General features: G+C 41.6%; 1 protein-coding gene across 2 annotated transcripts in view; it reads right to left on the bottom strand.

Moving 5' to 3' along the window:
- The window catches only part of PLCB2 (phospholipase C beta 2), a 47,543-nt gene that overhangs the window by 15,534 nt on the left and 11,649 nt on the right, over positions 1 to 20,360 (bottom strand). For both annotated transcript variants that reach the window (XM_085307345.1, XM_085307346.1), the window contains exons 4-19: positions 15,493 to 15,633; positions 14,945 to 15,024; positions 14,276 to 14,329; positions 11,610 to 11,685; positions 10,902 to 11,002; positions 10,034 to 10,200; positions 9,678 to 9,824; positions 9,197 to 9,354; positions 6,899 to 6,981; positions 6,390 to 6,474; positions 5,121 to 5,292; positions 4,146 to 4,243; positions 3,337 to 3,433; positions 2,181 to 2,265; positions 1,554 to 1,678; positions 334 to 488 (exon numbers count right to left, since the gene is read on the bottom strand). In XM_085307345.1, the coding sequence (XP_085163471.1) occupies positions 334 to 488; positions 1,554 to 1,678; positions 2,181 to 2,265; positions 3,337 to 3,433; positions 4,146 to 4,243; positions 5,121 to 5,292; positions 6,390 to 6,474; positions 6,899 to 6,981; positions 9,197 to 9,354; positions 9,678 to 9,824; positions 10,034 to 10,200; positions 10,902 to 11,002; positions 11,610 to 11,685; positions 14,276 to 14,329; positions 14,945 to 15,024; positions 15,493 to 15,633 (1,824 nt within the window). The remainder of the gene's footprint in view (positions 1 to 333; positions 489 to 1,553; positions 1,679 to 2,180; positions 2,266 to 3,336; positions 3,434 to 4,145; positions 4,244 to 5,120; positions 5,293 to 6,389; positions 6,475 to 6,898; positions 6,982 to 9,196; positions 9,355 to 9,677; positions 9,825 to 10,033; positions 10,201 to 10,901; positions 11,003 to 11,609; positions 11,686 to 14,275; positions 14,330 to 14,944; positions 15,025 to 15,492; positions 15,634 to 20,360) is intronic.

Raw genomic sequence — 20,360 nt, forward strand, 5'->3', positions numbered from 1 at the left:
AGCTTCCAATCCATATCACAATATGCTATTATTTCACCTTTTCTTTCCTCATGGTTCTTGCTTTAGCACCTCCTTCATCCTCTTCCCTTCCCATCATCACAGCCTTGGATTCTTCTGTGTGGCAGATGCTAATTTTCCATTTTCATATGCTTAATATAAAATAGTGAAAGACCTGGGAGTTGCCATGGTAACACTCTCCTACAGGACTCTCTGGGTTCATTTGCTGTTAAGAACCCTACTGGGTAGTAAATAGAGGGGACATAAATGCTAGTTATATGCATGGTGTCAGCATGTGGTTATCAGGAGAGAAAGAGCACCATGGTTTGTACTTGCCGTGACAGACAGCGTACTTGCCACCACCACATCAGTGCGGTCCACAAAGAAGGGGTCAAACTGCTTGTCTGGACGCCGCAGGAATTCATGCTTAAGCAGATAGCCACACTGTCCATTGAACTCAAATAGAGCCATGTTCTGCTGCATGGGGACATCTGAGAGACATGGAGAGAGGAACACAGTGAGAAAAATTTTTGTGGAACCTCATCCAGTGGGTTGTGTGGTATAAGTGAGCTGAAAGAAGCTGTGCTTCTGCAGACTCTGTTAGCCAAAATCTCACAAAGCCTCTTCATAAAATAATTAAGCCTCCCAGCACTCATCAGAGAAAAAAGCCTTACAGCAGCTGTTTTGCAAAAGGTAAGTGGTTGCTCATGATTGTACCATAATCCAAGGGTGAAACTTGATTAAAACCTACTCTAAGAGGCATCTGCTCTTTTAGGTGTGAAGTGAGCAGCTGCCTGAGCCCTTTCACTCCTTCCTCTTTCACTYGGGGCTTTTTCTCAGTCTGTCATCTCCTCTGCTATTTCTTCCATTGCTAACACTGTCTTCTGGTTTCTACACCCATCTTTAGTGAGATATTCTTACCAATCTCTCCTCACACCCTCTCGAAGTTTCTTCTTTTTTCCCTCCTCTCATCTTATAGCTAGTCTCCTGCACTGTGTATATATAAGAGAGTGAGGGATGAAGAGGATGAGAGAATAGGTTCACCTGGAAGATCTTCTTTTGTCTTCTCCTCCTGGCTGTGCAGCAACAAAAGGCCATTCTTACCTGCTCAGGTTAGTATACTGGAAGTGACTGCACAGACAGGACAATCCCATAGCTAGATGGAACTATACCTGATGCCTCTCAAAAGAGCAGGCAGCTTAGGGGAAGGGCAGTCTTCTGATGTAACTGTGCACATTATGCAGCCTGACATTACAAAACAGTCAGAGGTGGTATGTGGATACGGAATGACAGCCAGTCCGTATTTGTGTGYATGCACAAGTGTGTAGGATTGGCATTGCTAGCACTGCATGCCAGGTTTGTGGTGAGTCTAGAAAAGTGCTTTTGGTCTGCAGGAGACAGAGTCAGGGAGGAAGAACACAGTGGGGGAGAAGGCACATAATAAACACATTCAGACCAACGGCAGTGTTAGGAAATAACAGCAAAGGAAGAAGTGACAGTGAAAATGAGCACACAGCCTCACCCACCAAAAAGCTAGAGGACAATGTGACACTCACCCATGGTCTGGAAGTTCAGTGCCACCATCTGACAGCCGACGTTCCAGAACATCTGGGGCATGTAATTAGAGGAGTCCATCCGGGTGCCTTTGGGATAAATCCGGCTCATCTGTCTCTTGTTATATCTACATTTACTCTATTGGAAACAGGTCTGGAGCACTTCTGCTGCCTGTGTACCCCAGGTCTAGCTCACATGTTCAAATTATGAGAGTTGTTGAAGTTCTGCTACCAACTGTTCAGAACCTTCCAAATGAGAGGAGAGGTTCAATGACAGGCTTCTTTCCCATATCCCTTTCTTCTTAAGAGCAAGCATCTGGCCATCATGGCTTTGTTAGAGTAGGATGCATCCTGTCAAGAATCTGTCAACAGTCTCCAAACCACCCTAGAATCTCTCATGTTTCTGGCAGCTACACTGTTCATTCACCCATTCTGCCTCTGACTAACAGTTAATCAGCTCCTGAAACCAGAAGCTGGTCATATCTGCCTCAGCCTTACTCAAGCTTCAAATTAGTACTCACAAGACTGCATCTTTTGTCAGAGTTTGACGTATTCATGCAACATTTTATGCTCTCACTCTCCGTTGGTAATATAAACAGTTATACTGGCCAAATGTTGCCAAAAGGATACTCTACAAACTGCAGAGGGAACTTGGTTAGCAGATCATAAGCCTTCAACTCTGTGAAGGAAGAGATGACATAACTCCGGTTCTTCTCTAGAAACAGGAGATAAGAAAGCATTTAGACAAAGGCATGCCCAACCCCCCATCTCTTACTATTCTGTGTGTGGAAACTATAGCACGCAATGGACATAGGAAGCATTCAGTCTGTTTATTCCCACTTTCTACCAGGTACTATTTTCTGATTGAGGCAATTAATTTTTCTCTGGTCCCTTGTGATGGGACTGAAGAACTATGTTCCTTATGAAGTTATTTATGTTTACCAGGGAGAGACCAGTTCACTATAGGACAGGAACTTCTGGAGTACAAACAGGATTGACTTGCAAAGGTATGTGTGCATATGAAAGAATTCACCTTATAGTGCCAGGCTATGCACTATAACATATACAGCTCCACACTGGGTCTCTGAACTGTACATTTATAATTGCTTAGGTAGCACTTAAATCACAAGGATTTATGCCCATCTATTCCTGGATTCTATTGAAATTTGGAGAACAACTTCTACCTGGAKTTTTAGTTCCAAGTGAATCCGAATATTCAAAGCAAAGTTTTGGGCAAAGTTTATTATTTTGTCAAGTTTCTCCTTCTTCATTCCCGTACTTACTTTCTCTCTCTCTCTCTCTCTCTTTTTCTTCTTTTTTTTTAATTTATCATTGAATCCACCTCACTCAGAGATAGGTATCATGTATTAAGAAACTGAGTGCATTTTCAAGATTTCTCTGTCACCAGCTAGGGTCTTAATTGCCATGGAAGAGGAAGGCCAATCACAAACATCAGGAAAGACTGGGCTCAGTCCTGCCCTCAGAAACAGCAAAGCAAGTCCACAAAGGCATCATTTACCTTTAGACAATTATTTTCTTTCATTCTCAGTTGTATAACTGAAGGCCAGATCTGATGCATCCCTATCTTTTCCTTACCAATTCCTTACTACAGGGAGAAGGATGAAAGGGAAGTGCATGTAGATAATACAGTGACAGAGAGAGAAGATGACAGAAAACAGGTTAAAGAAAATGACAAAGTCAGCTGGAGAACACCRACATCTGAAGCATGCCTTCTCTGGTCAAAGGGAAATAGTCAGGACCCTGAAAGGGCTGGAGTCTAACTTACGGGAAGAGACTTCAAAGGAGTCAAATTTGATGGGTTGGACATAATTAACTAGGCTGGACATTTCCTCATACGCGGTCACTTCCAAACTGGCCGTGCCCTAGGCAGGAAACAAAACCCAAGAGAAGACAGATGAAGATGAAGAGACCTTTCCTAGCAATGAAACAAAACACACCTGGGCTTTACAATCAAAGAAATCTAATGGCTGTTCTGACCAGAGCACAGCTGTTTCTTTGGTTTCTTAGTCCTGCAATTATTTTCTAGGCACTGTGTAGGCAGAGGCAGGGCCTCCRGGCAGCTAGACGAAAACTGAAACCAAAACACTTTGTATGAAGAGGTATCAAGATGAATACTTTAACCTCTCAAAACATGGAGTCTGGAACAAACCTGGGACATTTTTTGCCCTGCTCTCTGACTGAGACTAGGAAGACAGAAGTGTGAAATAGATTTTCTATCCAAGGGGATGTTGATCAGCTACATCCCCCTTAATCAACTGCACTTCACATTTCTTTAACMGCTTTTATTGGACTAAGGCTAAGCCCCTCCAAACACCCTGAAGGCAAACAATTATCTGCAAATCATGCAGAATATCAAAGGCAGACTCAGAAATAATACCTCTCCTGCCATATTCTACACACTTGTAATATCATTTATATCATTCAGTTTCTCCTGCAGAAGTCTTGTTGCCTTGGAGAAGGGAAGGTCCCTGATCAGTCACAGCACAGCTCATTCCCATTTGGGATTTAATCTCAATTCAGGATAGTGAGGCCCCAGAGAAACCAGAAAAGGAAAAGAGACAGCAATGATACTACCTCATCTGACTGCATCTTTTTAATTTCCTCTTCATCCAAGTTTCCTGGCTGTTCCTCCTCTTCCTCTGGTTCCTCTTCAGCCACATCACCTGCCCAGACTAAGCACACACAGCCAACATCAGTAGCACMCTGAGACAAGACACTGTAGATTGCTCACTGGAGCTCCAATATTAACTCCACTAGCAATGCAGAGTTACAGGAGACAGACAGATCTGGAAAACTGCCCAAGCAAGCCACACAGGAATAAGAAGCGGRGGAAAAAGAGCCATCATACTACTTTATTAACCAAATCCCAATATGAAAAGGCCGAGCTCTGGACTAGCATACTGAGGAGACTCAGTCATTCTTACTGGGGGACTCCCTCATACCCCAAGATTCACAASCACAATGCTGTTTCCCTCAACAAGGGTCATGCACATTTTTGGGACTGAATGTCTGGTTTCCAGGTTCTCTGTAATGGTGTCTTCCATTCATATGCTCCTGTTATGACCGGGGCTGAAAACTGACTGTTCTGTCTTCAGTTCTGTGAGCCAATAGGCCTTGAGACTGAAGTGGTGGGGAGGAGAGCAGAAACTGAAGGTTTTATAAACCTTCAAGAACTTTAAGGTGGTTATCAGAGAGTTACAGATAGTAAAAAAAAATTATCCACGCTTCTGTAAAACCAACAGCCAGTGCTATCAGTGAACTACCAACCCATGCAGCCATAAACCTCAGAGCAGGCAGAAGGGTTGATGGGCAGGGAATTAAGTTGGTTTTCTGTTACTGGTTGGACTGAAGCCTCTGAAAATATTCTGAAGGCTTAATTTCTCTTCCAAGCTTATGCTTCTTCTTGAGATGCCTGAATTAATGACTGGTATCAGCTTGCCTCAAGATATTGAGTATTGGGCCGATCTGKAAGGTTTCCAGGGCGGGGCGGGGAGGGGGGAGCAGACATGCTCATCGTACTGTACAAGTCCATCTTCCCTTCAAACACACCTGTATCTTCACTGTCCATAGAGGCTGGCTGCTCAGTGATTTCTGGTTCTACATTTCTCCCTTTCTTCAAGGAATTTTGCCTCTTTCCAGCTATAGATTGTTTCTTTTTGTTCTTAATCAATATTTTTCCCAAGAGATCTTGAGGACTTGGTAGAGGAACTCCTGGCTTCAGCTACAACAGAGAAATTTCATATGAATTTTCATCGCAAAGACAGAAACACTTGGCTTTCCAATCCTTTCCAGTATCATTCCTCTGGCTACTTATTAGTGCATGGAAACCTCTCTCAACCATTGTATACTTTAACTTCTCTACATTCTAGCATATCCTACTCTAAAACTTCACCTTCCAGAAGCTGGTTTCAGACCAGCATTTTGCAYGTATCAGTCCTTTCATGTTCTGTTGCCTGTGTATGCCATGCTGTTTTTAGTCACTCATCCCGTACRACAGTTAAAAAAAAAATGTATTACCTGGAGCCATCCATACACCTTCTCACTTCACATCCACCTACTTCTCTCATTATCCCAGAGCCTCAGTCCTAGATCAGCATTCACATCATATTTAAACTATCTGCCTGATGCAGATTTGAAATAAGATATCAGAGTAGGATATGTGACTCAAACTGTGTTTCGCAGTATAGAGAGCAACAGGCCTATTAATAATTAATTTAATTAATAGTCTAAACACTCATTCTGTTTCTCCCCTTTGCYTACACAGGGACATGGGTCTGGACAACAGGCAACTACCAATATGCTCACTGCTTCTTTTCAGCTCTTTTGACCTCAATGCTCAAAAATAGTTGCTTTTGCTAGGTGTCTCAGCCCCCTCCACTACTTATCCAAAAGGAATTGCACACTTAGGCAATTCCACTGCAATTGGTTTTGTCAACTCTCCAGTCCCTTACTCTAATATTTCTCTTATGCTCCACAGAATGCATTTAAAATGGTACCATGCACCAGCATATACTAACCCATCTTGATACAATTGGTACAACTTGGTCACCTAGGGCTCAGTTTCTAAAGTCACTGAAATCACAGACTGTTAAGTAAGAGCAGAATCAGGCAAGTGGTTAGGAAAACCTCTGCAATTGAGAAATCCTCCCTCCATTTTCCATGTTGTTCACCACTATAAACCAGGCTTGTTCATCTGCTGCACCCTCTCTCAATCCTTGTATCTGCYGTGGAGTCTCCAAAACTGCAAGTAACCTGTTTTCTCACAATGATCTSTTCACCAATCAAGGTTCTTCACATGCCACTTCAGGCTTCACTTACTGGGTATTTTTCCAGCGGCTCTGTCAGCAGCATGTTTCCAAATATAGTTCGGCAGTATTCAGCCATCTTTGCCTGCTGCTTGGGTCTAACAAACAAGGAAATCAAATAGGAGCGAGTAGGAAAGCAGGTGCCCAAATCTGCAGCTTAGCATGAGTGACCACTTGAGATTCACATATTCTACCCYGTAAACAATCTCTTACCTTCTCTCCAACAATTATACAGATCCTGAAATACTTGTCCAGGATTAATCCCTTTTATCCATACTCTGTCACCCCCAGCTAAGGGRATGGGCAGTTATGGTGGCTCTCATTCTGTAGCTTTACTTCTCGCCTTTCAGCTCTGACCCACTCCCAACTGCTTCATATATCTCCACCAGTGTTTCATTTCACTGTCCTAAAGCTCAGCCAGGGACCMACTTAAAACCAGGCAGGCCTTGCCTGTAGACTTTCTGCTCTGGATAATAGAGAGAACAATTCACTCATATCTGATCCCAAGCACCAGATACTCACGAGTCCACATGGTTTTCAAAGGACAGGATAACAGGATAGAGAGATGTTTTGAAAGCACTTTCTGCAATGGCCTCAATGGCATCCTAAAGGAAGGAAATGGTCAGAGAGAGAGAAAATAAGCACTCGCTAATATCAGAGCCATACAGCTGGCTACCCACTGAATTGACCTCCAGTTTTCAGATCTCCAAACTGATCATTGTCAGGAGTTCTCTCTAATGCAAATGAACTTCTCCCAGTAAGAAAGTGACAGATTCTTTTCCAAACCTGTCCAGATTTCCAGCCCCAGAGAATACAAGTTCCACCTCTAAATCCCTGAGATTCTCTTTCAGACAGCTGAAGTCAATAGATCACACAAAAAATAAARCCAAAGATGCAAGAATGTGAGTTTTTCTTTTTCTTACATGGCTAAGAGAATACATAAATGAATATGAAAACATCTAGTCAGAGAAACAAACCACTGTAAGATGCACTTCAAACTGGCAGAAAAAGATGGACAAAGCACCAGATCAGGTCACTTCTAACCCTTTTTATACTTACCTCTGAATCTGTCCAATTTTATGTCATAATTTTATGTTATTTTACCTGACTATAAAATCTTTCTGTCTCATAGTAGAGAGCACTTGAATGCTCAGTAGTCAGCAGTGCTGACATTTCAAATGCAGATACCATGGAAACATTCTCAGTATTAACGATATAAGAAAAAAAATCATATTTTCCCCAAACCCCTACTAAATTGCCACAAACTTTCCACTCTTTCCTTTCTGGGTGYTGCTAATCAGTATGTTAAAGAAGTATCATTTGCTCCTTTGCAATTACCTCCCAAATTTTATTCCTGTCCATTTGTGCACTAAGAACACACAGACCATGGCATATCCTACAGTGATACATGGACTGCAGGTTAAACACTTAAGTACAAATTTAGCATCATGACTTCAAYCTGGGCAACCCCTCATCCCACAGACCAAACCAAGGAGTCAAAACAAGCAATCAGCCCTCTCTACTTCCTCCCAAAATCCTGATTCAGTAAGCATCTTAGTGAGGGAGGCTGCCACAGTTGCTCCTCCATTGGCTATTTGAACTGCCTATCAAATAAACCTTCAAGGTTCAGGAAAGGAAAAGGTGCAGAAGAAGCTACTAAAAGGCCACAGGCAACATTACAGAAGGGAGGGAGCTGTGGAGGGAAGGATCTACTTATTATATAAAACTAGAACTTGGACACATGCTGAGTTAACGGGTTATAATTTCCTTGAGGTACAGTCACATGCTTTAGAAGAACTTGCTACAATTACAGCAGCTACAGCTGTCATAATTTCTCCTATCCATAGTGAACTGCTGCACAAAAAGCAGCAGTGGTATTACAGGATCTAGGAAATTACTGAATATGACAATACCTCTGATCATTATTAAGGATCATGGGTGTTCTTGCCCTACACATAAATATTTTGGGAATAATGAAGTGTGGGAACTGGAGGGAAGTCACAGAATAAGTATTAAGAGTTTACAAAAAAAAATGCCTTTGCCCGCTGGCAGCTGCTGTAAAGGACTGCAGGAAAAAGAAAAAAAAAAAAAGTGTGCTGCATTGATTTTTAACCTACAAGCTGTTTGTAACTGTGGTTAAATGCCCTAAATTTCCAAGTGAGAAGCAGGCTTTGGACTGTGCTTCTGAAGCATGTGATCTGAATCATCAGGGAAGCTGTCTGCCTCTGTGTGGAGCACACTCCACACAGCCATGTAATTAGGAAGTAATTACAATATTCCTTCAAAGTGCTCCCATGTGATGCTCTAAGACACAAACCTGCTGTAGATCAGTTAGGAGACAAACTCATTTTAATCCTTTGTTTTCTAAAAGCCGTCTTGAYTTTTGTTTTCCCAACAGGCATGCATCTATAAATCCACTGTTCTCATCCAACTCTCTATCCATACATCTACCTTGCTACACAACTACACAACTTGCAGTGTATGCAGATATACCTACTCAACCACCTCTCCATCACTCTTATCTGACAGCCTATATTTCACTCATTCATTCATCTTCATCCATCTAACAACTCTTCTGGTCCTCCCACTCCAAAAACATACACAAACTCCAACCTATTACATATTTGCTAGTCTTTCCTCCTATCTACAAATTCATTCACTTGCCATCTTCTCATCAACCATTTTCTCTCAAACATCTTTGCCCTTAATATTTGAAGGGACATGCATTTGACAGTCCCTTCAGCCAACCAGSCTCCCTGAACAGAAGTCAGTCTAAAACTAAGCAATGTAAAACATATATGGAAGAAACTCCTTCCTTGCCTTGAAGAGGATCTCAGTTGTCATTGTGAACCCATGAGTGATGATTGGCTCCTCATCTGGGGGACGGCCCTTCCAGCAATCCAGCTCTACACAGCGACAGCCAGCCAGCAGTGTCTGGCGGTACATTTCAGGAGAGGAGATGCCAGAAAACTGACCAGCTGGAGAAGAGTAGAAGGAGTGATGCCCATCGTTATTTATTCATGTGGGACATTTTCCGTGTAAGCTGGAGTAAAAGAACCAACCCTCCGCCTTCCTTGAGCAGGTGTACATGGCAGGCTGGCAAGATGTTTTAGGTAACAGGGTGACATATCTTCCTTTTGCACAGCATCTAACTGTCACACCCCTCAGGTGTATTTCTGCCCTCAGTCCTTCAAATTTCAGGGCAGATATATCTGCCTGATCAWTTGACAAGATCATTCATGCATCCTTTGTGATGGCACATATGCACATGAGCTAAGGCAGACTATGGAACTGTCTGTACCTGTTAAGTATGTGTTGTGTGATGAATTGATGAAGTAGTGTGAGAGCGGCTGGGTCATGTCCTGGTTCAGCACTAATTTGTCCAGTGCTATCACGTTGTTCTCAGGCCCACAGAGGAACCAGACCATCCCCTCCGGAGACAACTGCCCTACGTGGAAAACAAAGCTGTTAATGGCAATGAAACAAAACAGTTCTGGCACCTCCTTGCCATTGCATGATAACATAAGGGCTTGTGAGAATTAGGCTGGCTACTCCCCTGGGAAAGTCAGGGAAGCAGACAGTGTGAGATCCTCTGCTATTTTCCTGCCACAGCARGACATTACAGAAAAACAGACCTATGTGCTGAGCAAGACTCACCTCTCTGGATGTTAATCCCACTMGGCTCATATTTCTCTATCAGACTCTGCACCTGTTCAGGTTTGGCTGGTGGGAAAAGGACGTCATTGAGGCGAGAGTCTCGCTGCTTCTTGTTGATAAATTTTGCCAAGTGCTCTTTGGTCATGTAAGGCTTAGCTTTTAAATGACTATGGGAAGAGAATTACAGAGGAACAAGGGTCAGACCTGTGTATTACCCAGGAAAACTTCACAATGGAGAGATTGGTCCTTCCTCTGGTAAACCAACRGGTGCCTACTCCTCTGGGCCCACAAACTCCTGTCTTGTCTGTGTTTCTTCCTGTAAACAATGCTTCTCACTGTGACCTTCCTTCTGTTTCTATATTCTTCTCCCTAATTAATTCAATACTGTTAACAGGTTGTGCTGAAAGMATATTTTTGCCATAGATTTGAACTCTGAAAGGGCCTGAATTTTAGAACACATTGAATTGCTTGCCCTGTGAAATCAAGTCCACTTAAGAAGTCACAGATTTATCTGCTTGGGGAGGGGGGAAAAAACAAAAACTGGTTACTTCTAAGGACCTATTGTTCTCATCCTGTACAAGGCCTTGTTTGGGGGTAGCCACAAGCCCTGTCACATTAGGATGATCTAACATTGACCTGGAATCGGCACTTTGAAGGTGACAACTGAGAGTTCCTGCAGCCCAGTGAGGCCTCATCCATTCTGTTCAGACTGTCAGTGAAGGTGCTAAGTCACCATTTTGTGACCTGGGTACCTGCCATTCTAGGAAAGCTTGAGACCAACCATACTATACAGCACTACAAACCCTTGCTCGTCCTTTTTGCCTAGTCTTTTGTCTCAAGAAATCACTGTGGCTTAAGGGAAACTTACTGTGAGGTAAATATCTCATCAATCTCAGGCCGAGGACACAGGTTCATAAGGAAAGTTTTATACACAGTCTCAGGGAAGTCCTCTGGGTTGATAGCATCATTCTGAAAATGAAAGAGACATGTCAGTATCACAAATCTATTACTGCCTTCATTTCTCTGCTAACACTACACACCCACAGTCCAGCACTTAAAACATTTGTTTGTGACAATTTAAATGAGAAAATGGAGCATCTGGTAAGCTGTTGAGAAAAGAACAGATGGAGTGGAGAAGTATTGTGGAGAAGGCCTATTTCAAAAGGGACAGTAAAGCAAACTGTCCTTTGCTGCCTCTTGTGTGGTTGTAAAAGCCAGAGCATGATGCACTGATCAGAGGCTTGGATTGTACTCAGCAAGTTGGTAGCTGGGCCAAGATTAACCTTCAGATCTGTTGCTTCAAAGAGCAGACAGTGGAACAGGTAAAGCAGGTGGAGGGGAATGTGCTGCTTCTTGTGCCATTTAGTACCAGTGATAACAGAACCACAAGTGTTACTGCAATATGAACAGTAAAATTTAATCTTAGCATGCTTGCAGTTAAGGTAAAGGCATGGCTTCACAGCAATTTATAGCGTTTGGGCTGCTGATTTTTTCAGAGCCAAGGGCATCATGTCAGAATAGGCAAAAAGATTTTTTCAAACTAGTAAGACCTTTGGCTACCTACTAGGATCCTTACCTTGCCCTTTGGAAGATGACAAGCACTTAATGCTGCTTCCACTCTCTTCCTATCTGCAGGGAACATCTGAAAAATACTGACCGGGGCAAGGGGGAAGGGGGAAATCAAAACCACACTGTAACTAGAGTGAAATCAGAAAATCTGGATTTGGTGGCTGAGAGAAGCAGCCAAAGTGCAAGATATACAGAGGAGTGCTTCAGTATGTACAATGAAGGGAATAGTCAAGAATATTGCAAACATGAATCAGAGAAGGAAGACAGTGTTTCTACTGTAGATATTTTGACTGTTATCTTTATACAGAGGTTCTGCTATGGACTCGATCGGAGCTCTGACACTAAGCTGGATTACTTTATCCTCAGAGTCACTGTTGACTGTCCTTCCCTCTTTCCCTTACCCTCTTGGAGGTGACCTCTTTGGTCTCGTTGGCAAAGTTCTCAGAGACACCTGTAAGATACTATCAAGATACTATCTCATGCAATAGCAGGCATTTCAGTACAAATTTACTCCTAACTAGACAAGACTCAAAAAAAAANAAAAAAAAAAAAAAAAAAAAAAAAAAAAAAAAAAAAAAAAAAAAAAAACACGAACAGGTAAATCTGCTGCTGTGGATGAAGACAAAATTTATGTCCTGGAAACCAAAGGCTTTTCATGAATTTGAGGAACAAATCCATCACACAGGCAAAGAAATTGCTGTATTACATGATGGATGCACAAAAGGCTGCTGCTGCTGCAGAAACCAAAGCTCACCTCCAATTTAGAAAGCTGGGTACTGGTCTGCAGGGCAGAATTCATTGTGTCAAGTCTTCACCTTAAAGCATGCTCTTTGCTATTTAMTGTGATATTAACAATAACTGAACTCTCCCTACTTTTAGAAACTCCCAACCAGCAACAATGAGGACTCCTCTGTGGATAAATTCAGATGCCACTTCTATTAAGCTCCTGGTGTCTCAGGTGCTCACAGGCAAAGAACAGGAACAAGAATACCAAATGTGGTAACAGGTGGAAAAGTGTTCAGTGGGAGCTGCAGCAAACTTATGCAAACTCATTTTATATTGGTTCCCAAGCAGCCTTTTGCAAGGCAAAAATTACAGCACCCTTGCTATGCTTCAAAGGGATGTAAATATCTAAAGACAAAGGCAGATGCTTAGTGAAATTTCCAAATTTATTCAGATATGGAGTTTTGAAAGCCCACTGAACATTTACCTGCACATGGAGATGCTAAATACTTTTATAAACTTTGCTCTTAATCTGGACTATTTAGTGGTCTAATACTTCGGATAGCAAAGCACTTTTAACTACTGTGCCAGAGAGAAAGACCAGAGCATTTAGGGGAGAGACAGCCTGCAGAGATTATTTTAAGCTTGTTTTGGAAAAAATAAGTTCTTTTCTGTTTGCAGTACGTTGCTTGCATTTTAAAGATCAATTTAAAGAACTCTTCCCYAGTGCGTCACTCATTAAAGACCTACACATTCTAAAAAATCCTTTGACAAATACACTAGTTTCTGACCAAATGAAATTCTGCTGACTGGTGGTTTATAAAACAAACAACAATAACAAATGTTTAYTGTTGAATAATAATCAACCATCCCATAACAGATTTAGCCAACACAGACTCAGTCTAAAATTATTAGGCAATATAACACACAGTAGGTAGTGCATTTATTACAAGTGATTAGCACTTGCTTCTTGTGATGCTATAATGCAGCACAAAGCCAGAGGCAGAGTGGTTCAAAACCTTCCAGTGAATACTTAAGAATGCACTAACTACAGGTCCTTATTCTTAATATAGAGGATAATTTATGCATCGAAAAGAGAATTCAATACTGCAGTGCAGTCTTTTGTCACTGTATGTGTTGAATAAACATGGAGGAGCCATAAGACCAGTCATGGAATGATTTTAGCAGGGAAGACATTGAGTGGCACAAAATCAATTCTAGACTCCTGCCACACATGCAGTGGAAGAGAAGGAATAGGTAGGTCTTTGTTTCAACAAAGCAGCCCTGGCTGATTCTCATGGCAGCCTTACCTTGATGCACAAAGCCAGCCCTGGGCATAGTGAAATACGGACCTCCACTCTTTTGACCCTGAACCAGAATTAGCCCAGAGATCTGTTCTCAAATACAGAGTAAGGGCTGAAGTCAGCAAAATCATACCAGCATAGAATTGCTGTAGTGGTAATACATGGGGAAAGGAGAAAATAAGAAAGGAGACAAGAGAAAGCAAAGGACTGCTAGCTCAGGCTAACTGGGGAGCCAAGCAAAAAGCTCTCCTCTAGAAATGGATCGAACACAAAGTTTCTTACATTAAAGCTAAAATGAGTCCTATACCTCATCCACTCTTCAACTCAGGTTAGCCAAAAAAATCCCTGACAAGAATATTACCAGAGTTGTTTTTGCTGATCATTACTTGGCAATAGTCAGGAAGTGAAACAACTTCTTGCTGCAAATGAAGATGAGCTTCAAAAGACCTTCCAAATTTTGTCCTAAGTCCCTCTGTTTGTGGGGGTCCACAGGTGCAGCAGGAGTTCTCTCATGATCTGAGTCCAGTGGCTTTACCTCTTTGGCGCAGCAGGAGCAGGCAGCTGAAGCCACCAGACTACCATCCTATCACCAGATACTCTGTTTAGTCTGACTGAACACACAGTAAAGACAAATATCCGTACTTACTTCCTGACAGGAATTTTCCCCTCTGCATTAAGCTGCATCTTCAGCTTTACCAGGCTGTGAAAAAAGCCAAGGAAGGATAAAATTTCACTTGTAGGTTTTATCAATAAAGAGAAAGAAAGAAAATACAATTGGGAAAAGAACCCAAGAGTTAACTAATAATCAGAGTCCTAGCAGACTACAGATCGTGAGCTTTGCCTCAGACAAAACCTGTTCCCATTTCCTGGATGAGATAAGCAAATGATAAGAGCTTAAATATCAAAGTAAGAGATTCCTCTGAAACATTAGATATAGATATGAAATAATGGTATCTGCTATTTAGTGTTCCTCAGTGATCCCAGGTTGCCAATCAAACAGTATTACAGAGACAAGAAAAAAGAGAGCATTTCTTGGAGCTCTGTGACTGCAGAGGGGACATATCTCAGGCTCTGAATCTCTGTCTAATACCAAGTGCATTTTCAAAAAGCTCAAGTACTTTGGTGGCAGTCAGCCGCCATTTGACATATGTCTCAGCTAACAACACCCTACCTCTACCTTGGGGCTCCTGAGCTGACACAAGACTTGTTTTGGAGGCTGTCAAAAGACTTGGATGCTGAAGCACCTTATATTTCTGGTGTAGAGAGGGTAGTATATGAATGTTTTAGAGAACAACATTTGTCAGAAACCACTTACATTTTCTCTAGGAAGGTGTATCGAGAAGCATTGTACGTGAGAGGATTCCGAACAATGGCCATAATATCCTCAGCCCAGTTCTGGGAACAAACAAACACAGAAGGTAGAGGCAGTTGGGCATTAGGGAACTGCACCAGCCAGTACACAGCATCAAACACTGAAATGGCATGGACCTGGCAACAGTTACAGCCTACAATTCTCAGTGGCTGCTCTTACTTCCTGGGCCTGGCTATATCACCTTCCTACTGCCTATATATAATTAGCTGCTGGAACTTTTTCACCTACTCCTCTCAGCTGGCTGTTTATCCATACAAAGCACAGGAAGGACAAAAAAGACACACTAAACTTCTTCCACTGGTCCTGTGTGCACAGAAGTTTCTAAACTACAGAGGTACCGTGCCTTACTGGAACATAATCCTATGTTTATAACCTTGTCAGTAACACTGACAGGGTTCGCATTCCTGTCTTCCCCTCTTCTTTTCTGCTCTCCCTTGAATGCTTCAACCCGTGGTGTTCCCCAGAGCCCCTCTCCCCTCAAGTCCTGGTACCTTGCCAACATTCTCCTTGTAGGACACAAAGTTATGGAAAGTGAGATCCACCATGTCAGGGCCAGACACAACAGTCAGAGTCTTAAGCAGGAAGGTGCTATGTGGGTAATCCAAGTTAAAAACCTCTCGGAGCTTCTGGCACTGCAAAAGAAAAAACAAATCGTGATGAAAGGAGAATGACACTAATTGCTAACTTGAAAAAACAGGACCTAAACCCAACCTCGACCCAAATTCACATCAAGTCTCTTTGAAACTTGCAAAATTGTTCACGTTATCTTCCTTGCCTTACATTATTCATAATTTTTATTCTGGAGTCTACCTTACCTGGATCTTCCAAGGAACAGAATATTGTGACTAATACCACTGCACATACTATTTTAGCATGATGAAGTGCATACTGGAGATTGCTCTTAAAATTCTTTGTGGGACTTCAGCCTGAACTTGCAAACAGGCAAACGAGTATCTGGTCTACTCAAACTAGATGTGCATACYAGGCTATTACAGACAGCCACTTGTCAAATCACTGATAAGGTCTTTTAGATTAGCACTATACTTTATGCTACAGCCTCTCTGCACTACATGGAAGGTGTTGCTTGGGATCCTGGCAAGTCTATCCTGGTGTAGATCTGGTCATTGGAGAGATGGGCTCTCTCTCCAATGCTGCTAGTTTTCAGTTTGTAGAGCTGGGTTTTTCCATAGCAGTTGTGGTACCCTACTGTGATGGCTCACCAGAGATATGTTTTGTTAAGTATAGGGCTCATTCAGTTAGTCATACTGGGGTTTCATCACTGTATGAAAGTATTTATAAAATCCCTTTACATTATTTGGCATTCTCTGTGTTCCTATGTAAGGCATCACTAAGCCAAGGTATCCTGGAGTTATACTAATAATCGCTGTTTACAACAAAAGGATAAAATTCCCATGTCCTAGAATAAAGCTCAACAATTTATTATTTGAAGTGCAGGGAAAGATCCATATCAAAGTAAAGAGGGAGGCTATCAAAGTGCTTGCTCCTTCAGAAACTAAGGACAAAATTCATACTCAGGCATTGTCAGCACAGCATATCAGATTTGGAAGTTTAACTGGAGCTAGAATCTGAACTATCAGCTGTACAAATGTAGTCAATTGGATGCATAACTGAGTTACTTCAATTCAACAAGATAAAACATTAGCACTACGTTAACACATTAATAATACCACGCATTAACCTCAACAGAAGTTGTTTTAGCTAAATGACTTTACCCTTTCATTTGCCATAAACTTAGAGCACATACATTAGTGACYACTGTTCAGTTTGTGTTTAGTGACTTCCTAAGTTGCTATTAATTGGATGATGTCTGAGTTTCTGCAAGTTGAGGAAAGTGAAATCCCTCATCTTAGACTTTCAAGGACCTCTAACTTGCCCTGAAACTAATTCAAAAAACCCATGCACAACTGCTTGTTTTAATCCCACAGTGACTCAAATCCAAGCAATTCCTTTTCTGCTCTTCACGTTTGGACTGTAATAATTGAAATTTCAAAACAGCTTGGCTTCAGGCATTCCTATGGGTTTGTGCAGTATCRCACAAAGAATTGCATATATATTTTATAAGGCACTATGCAGGCCTTTTTCATTGTATTTTTGTAATATATAATAATGTAATATATTTGTAATTTCCAGAACACTTGCAATTTTGACATATATATGGCCAACAGGCATCTTTAGGAAAAATAGAATGGTCTGGATTATAACTCAAGATCATCTGACTACTGTATCCTGCTTCATAAAAGCAATTCTTCTCAGAGGTAACTCGGAAAGCTGTATAATATGAGAGTAACTGAAATAAGAGAAAGGGGAAGTCAGTCAGATAAAAGGAAAAAAATACCCAGAAGATGTACCTATTTTCTAATAGTTAGGAAATTTTTAGAATGGCACATTTTTTGCATTGTGAGCAGTTTTCCTTTGCAGAAAGCACCCACATATGCACAACTCCTTCCCACACTCATAGCAACCTCTTCATGGAGGTTAACTTCTCATTACAAGTGGCAAAGCTTTAGCATTTTGGCTTCAAATTTAACTTCATCTCACAAATCTGCTGGCATTTGTTCAGCTTCCTTACCTCTAGCATTGTAAATTATATGAAGCTAAGACAATAGAGAACTTGCGGTTTATGCTGACCTCATTTCCTGTATTTGTTACAAGCTAACTCCTCCCATCTCTTCCTTCTCTGTAATCCAGTGTCACTTGGCTCTCCAGGAGACATTTTTGTTCATAGTGTGTTCCTAGCAGGCTAAAAGCTATATTGGAGCTTCTACCTTTCTAGCTGTACTCTGCCGGACAAACTTGACACATGCAGTGTTTCACAATGTTTTCATATCTGATCACCTTCCTAAAACAAGAAGTTCACAGTTAGCCTTAGCCTATACAGCTTTTTATACCCCAGGTACTTTAAAAGCATTACCTTATGATGCCTTGTAACACCCTGTGAAGTTTTTTGTTAGCCTCATTTTATGAGAAGCAAACTTCACAGAGAGAGTAAAGTAGAAGAAAGAATGATCTTGTCAGGGATCTAAACTGATGATTTAGATCCCAGCAACTGATTTCTTGCCTAGTCTTAAGCAAGTCACTCAATTACTTTGTGCTGCCTATTTTACATGGGGATTATTTCTGCCACAGGATGAATACTACAGTGCTCACCTAACACTTGTGAGGACAGTGACAGAGGACTAGGAACTTGTTGCTTGTCCAAGGGCACAGAAACTGATGCCAAGTTTAGTTCTTTCACAACCCACACTCCTTCAATGCTTTGTGCTGCATGTTCACTGCATAATGACTTAGTGCCACATTGTAGCAAGCCATAAAGGAAAAATAGGAATTGCTGCATGAAAAGCAGGACAATCATATCACCCATGCAAATCAGAGTAAGGGAAACATGCTTAGCAAATCCACTCAAAAAACAACACCAAAACAAGCCATCAGTGCAGCAGTTGAACTACAGATTCAACTTTTTTTCATTTCCCACCCTCCTGATTTCCCTAAAACTCATCTGTATAAATCAGATTCATAACCCTGAGAAAAGCAAATTCTCATGCAAATATAAAAAAGGGACAAGAGACAGAGAGACTAGTCTTTTCACCACTTGAAAGAAGATGCAATCAAATGATAGCCAGCTTCTGTTGCAGTTGCACGTATTYACTACCCAATGGTGCTTTTGTATCTTCATGAAAATAATTACACAATGCAGGGCTTGTGATAGGAGAGGACTGGACTTGATAAACCAAACAGTTTCTTTCAACCTTACATTCTTGATCATGACATGCAACAGCATGCCAGAATAGTGGTACCAAACCTGTGAAGAAACTAAGCACAAGAGTAGGCTTATTATCAAAGCTGTAAGAACTGGAGTGAGAGAAGACCCTAGCAAAGAGCAAACATGTCCAAGTCTCTCTGGTTGCTGCTTCCTATCTGGAGGGGAATGTTTCTGCAGGCTGAAAGACTTTTGGAAAAGAAAGGTTTTGTTGGTTACTGGAAGGAAAATGAAGCACCAAGATTATTCAAATGTCTTTGGCCCTGCAGGTTATGTTCATGTTCCTATTAGTAGCACTGTTCCATCAGGGGATTCAGCAAAAAAATAATTGCTGAGAGCTCATGAACGCCCAAGGTGGGGAAGGCTCTCCTGCTATCTTTTGCACTGTGAGGGCCAGCCTGTCTCTACTCCAAGCAGCTCAAGGAGGAGGAAGAGGAAAAATGAAATGAAAGGCTCTTAGCTCAAACTGTCTTCTTACCTAAAATAACTGGTAAATGCAGCAGCACACGATTCACACAGCACAAAATAACCTGCAGCCTTCTGGAATCAAACAGGAACAGATTGCAAGGGACAGATTCAGACTGCACATCCTCAGCAACTTCTGTCTTCACAGTCTAAGAACTCACACTGCAGGAGATGGAGTAGGCAGCAAAAAGCCATTTCATCAGACGTGACTATTTCCTTGCTTGACCTCCAGTATTTTACACATCAGTTTGCAAGCCACAGGCTCCTGCTTGCTTTTCTCTTGCATTCACGCATATCAGCTGTCTCCATACAGCTTCTTGTGATCACTCTGTCATTTTGAAGCCTGAATATCTGAAGATGCTTAGTCCCACCCTGGGAACTGTGCTCACACCTGTTACTGAAGCCACCATGTAACACTGAAATGATACTCAATCCCCAGAGCTGCCACTTTCCCTCTGTGATGCAGCAGAATGACTGGGAGCCCACAATTAGATTATAGTCTATAGCTCAGCTCTCTGCTCAGCTTTGAGTGTAATGTGAACGCTCACTGCATTAATAGTTCCCAAACACTATATATGTTACCTACTCAAAACATCATGCGTGAAATACCTAGGTACAAATTTCTTCCTTGTACACATTCAGTCCASAGTCTGCATCTCTGGGTTTAATAATAACAAAATGTGCGTGGAGGATGAAACTATTTCATAATAATGAGGGCTAGCCATAAAATATCTGCTGTTTTTGTGAAAAATTACATTTGTTTTGAAGGCAATACCTGCTGAAATGTCTAAATAAAACGTAAGAGGAAGACGATAGGCCAGCAATCTAGCCTACAACATCACCTATTTTGGTCCATAACTAATTCTTACATTCTGTGCCAGTGTTCTGGGGTCTTAATGCATTACAAGGAGACAAAGTGGAGCAAGTGTTATTGTTCCTTGTTATCCAAATGAAAACAGAGTTGCATTGTAAATAACATCTTGATCTGCTTTGGCATGCTGCTGAATCACATTTAATGGCTTTCTTATCTTGTCTCTTTTATGTTCAAAGTCCCTGCTAACTCTTATTCTTTATTACTCTTGAACATGAGCCAAAGTTCATTCTGCCCCATCTCTC

This window comes from Rhea americana, unplaced genomic scaffold, assembly GCF_003343005.1.
Source record: "Rhea americana isolate MKP2758 unplaced genomic scaffold, rheAme1 scaffold_257, whole genome shotgun sequence".
Taxonomy (NCBI): Eukaryota; Metazoa; Chordata; class Aves; order Rheiformes; family Rheidae; genus Rhea; species Rhea americana.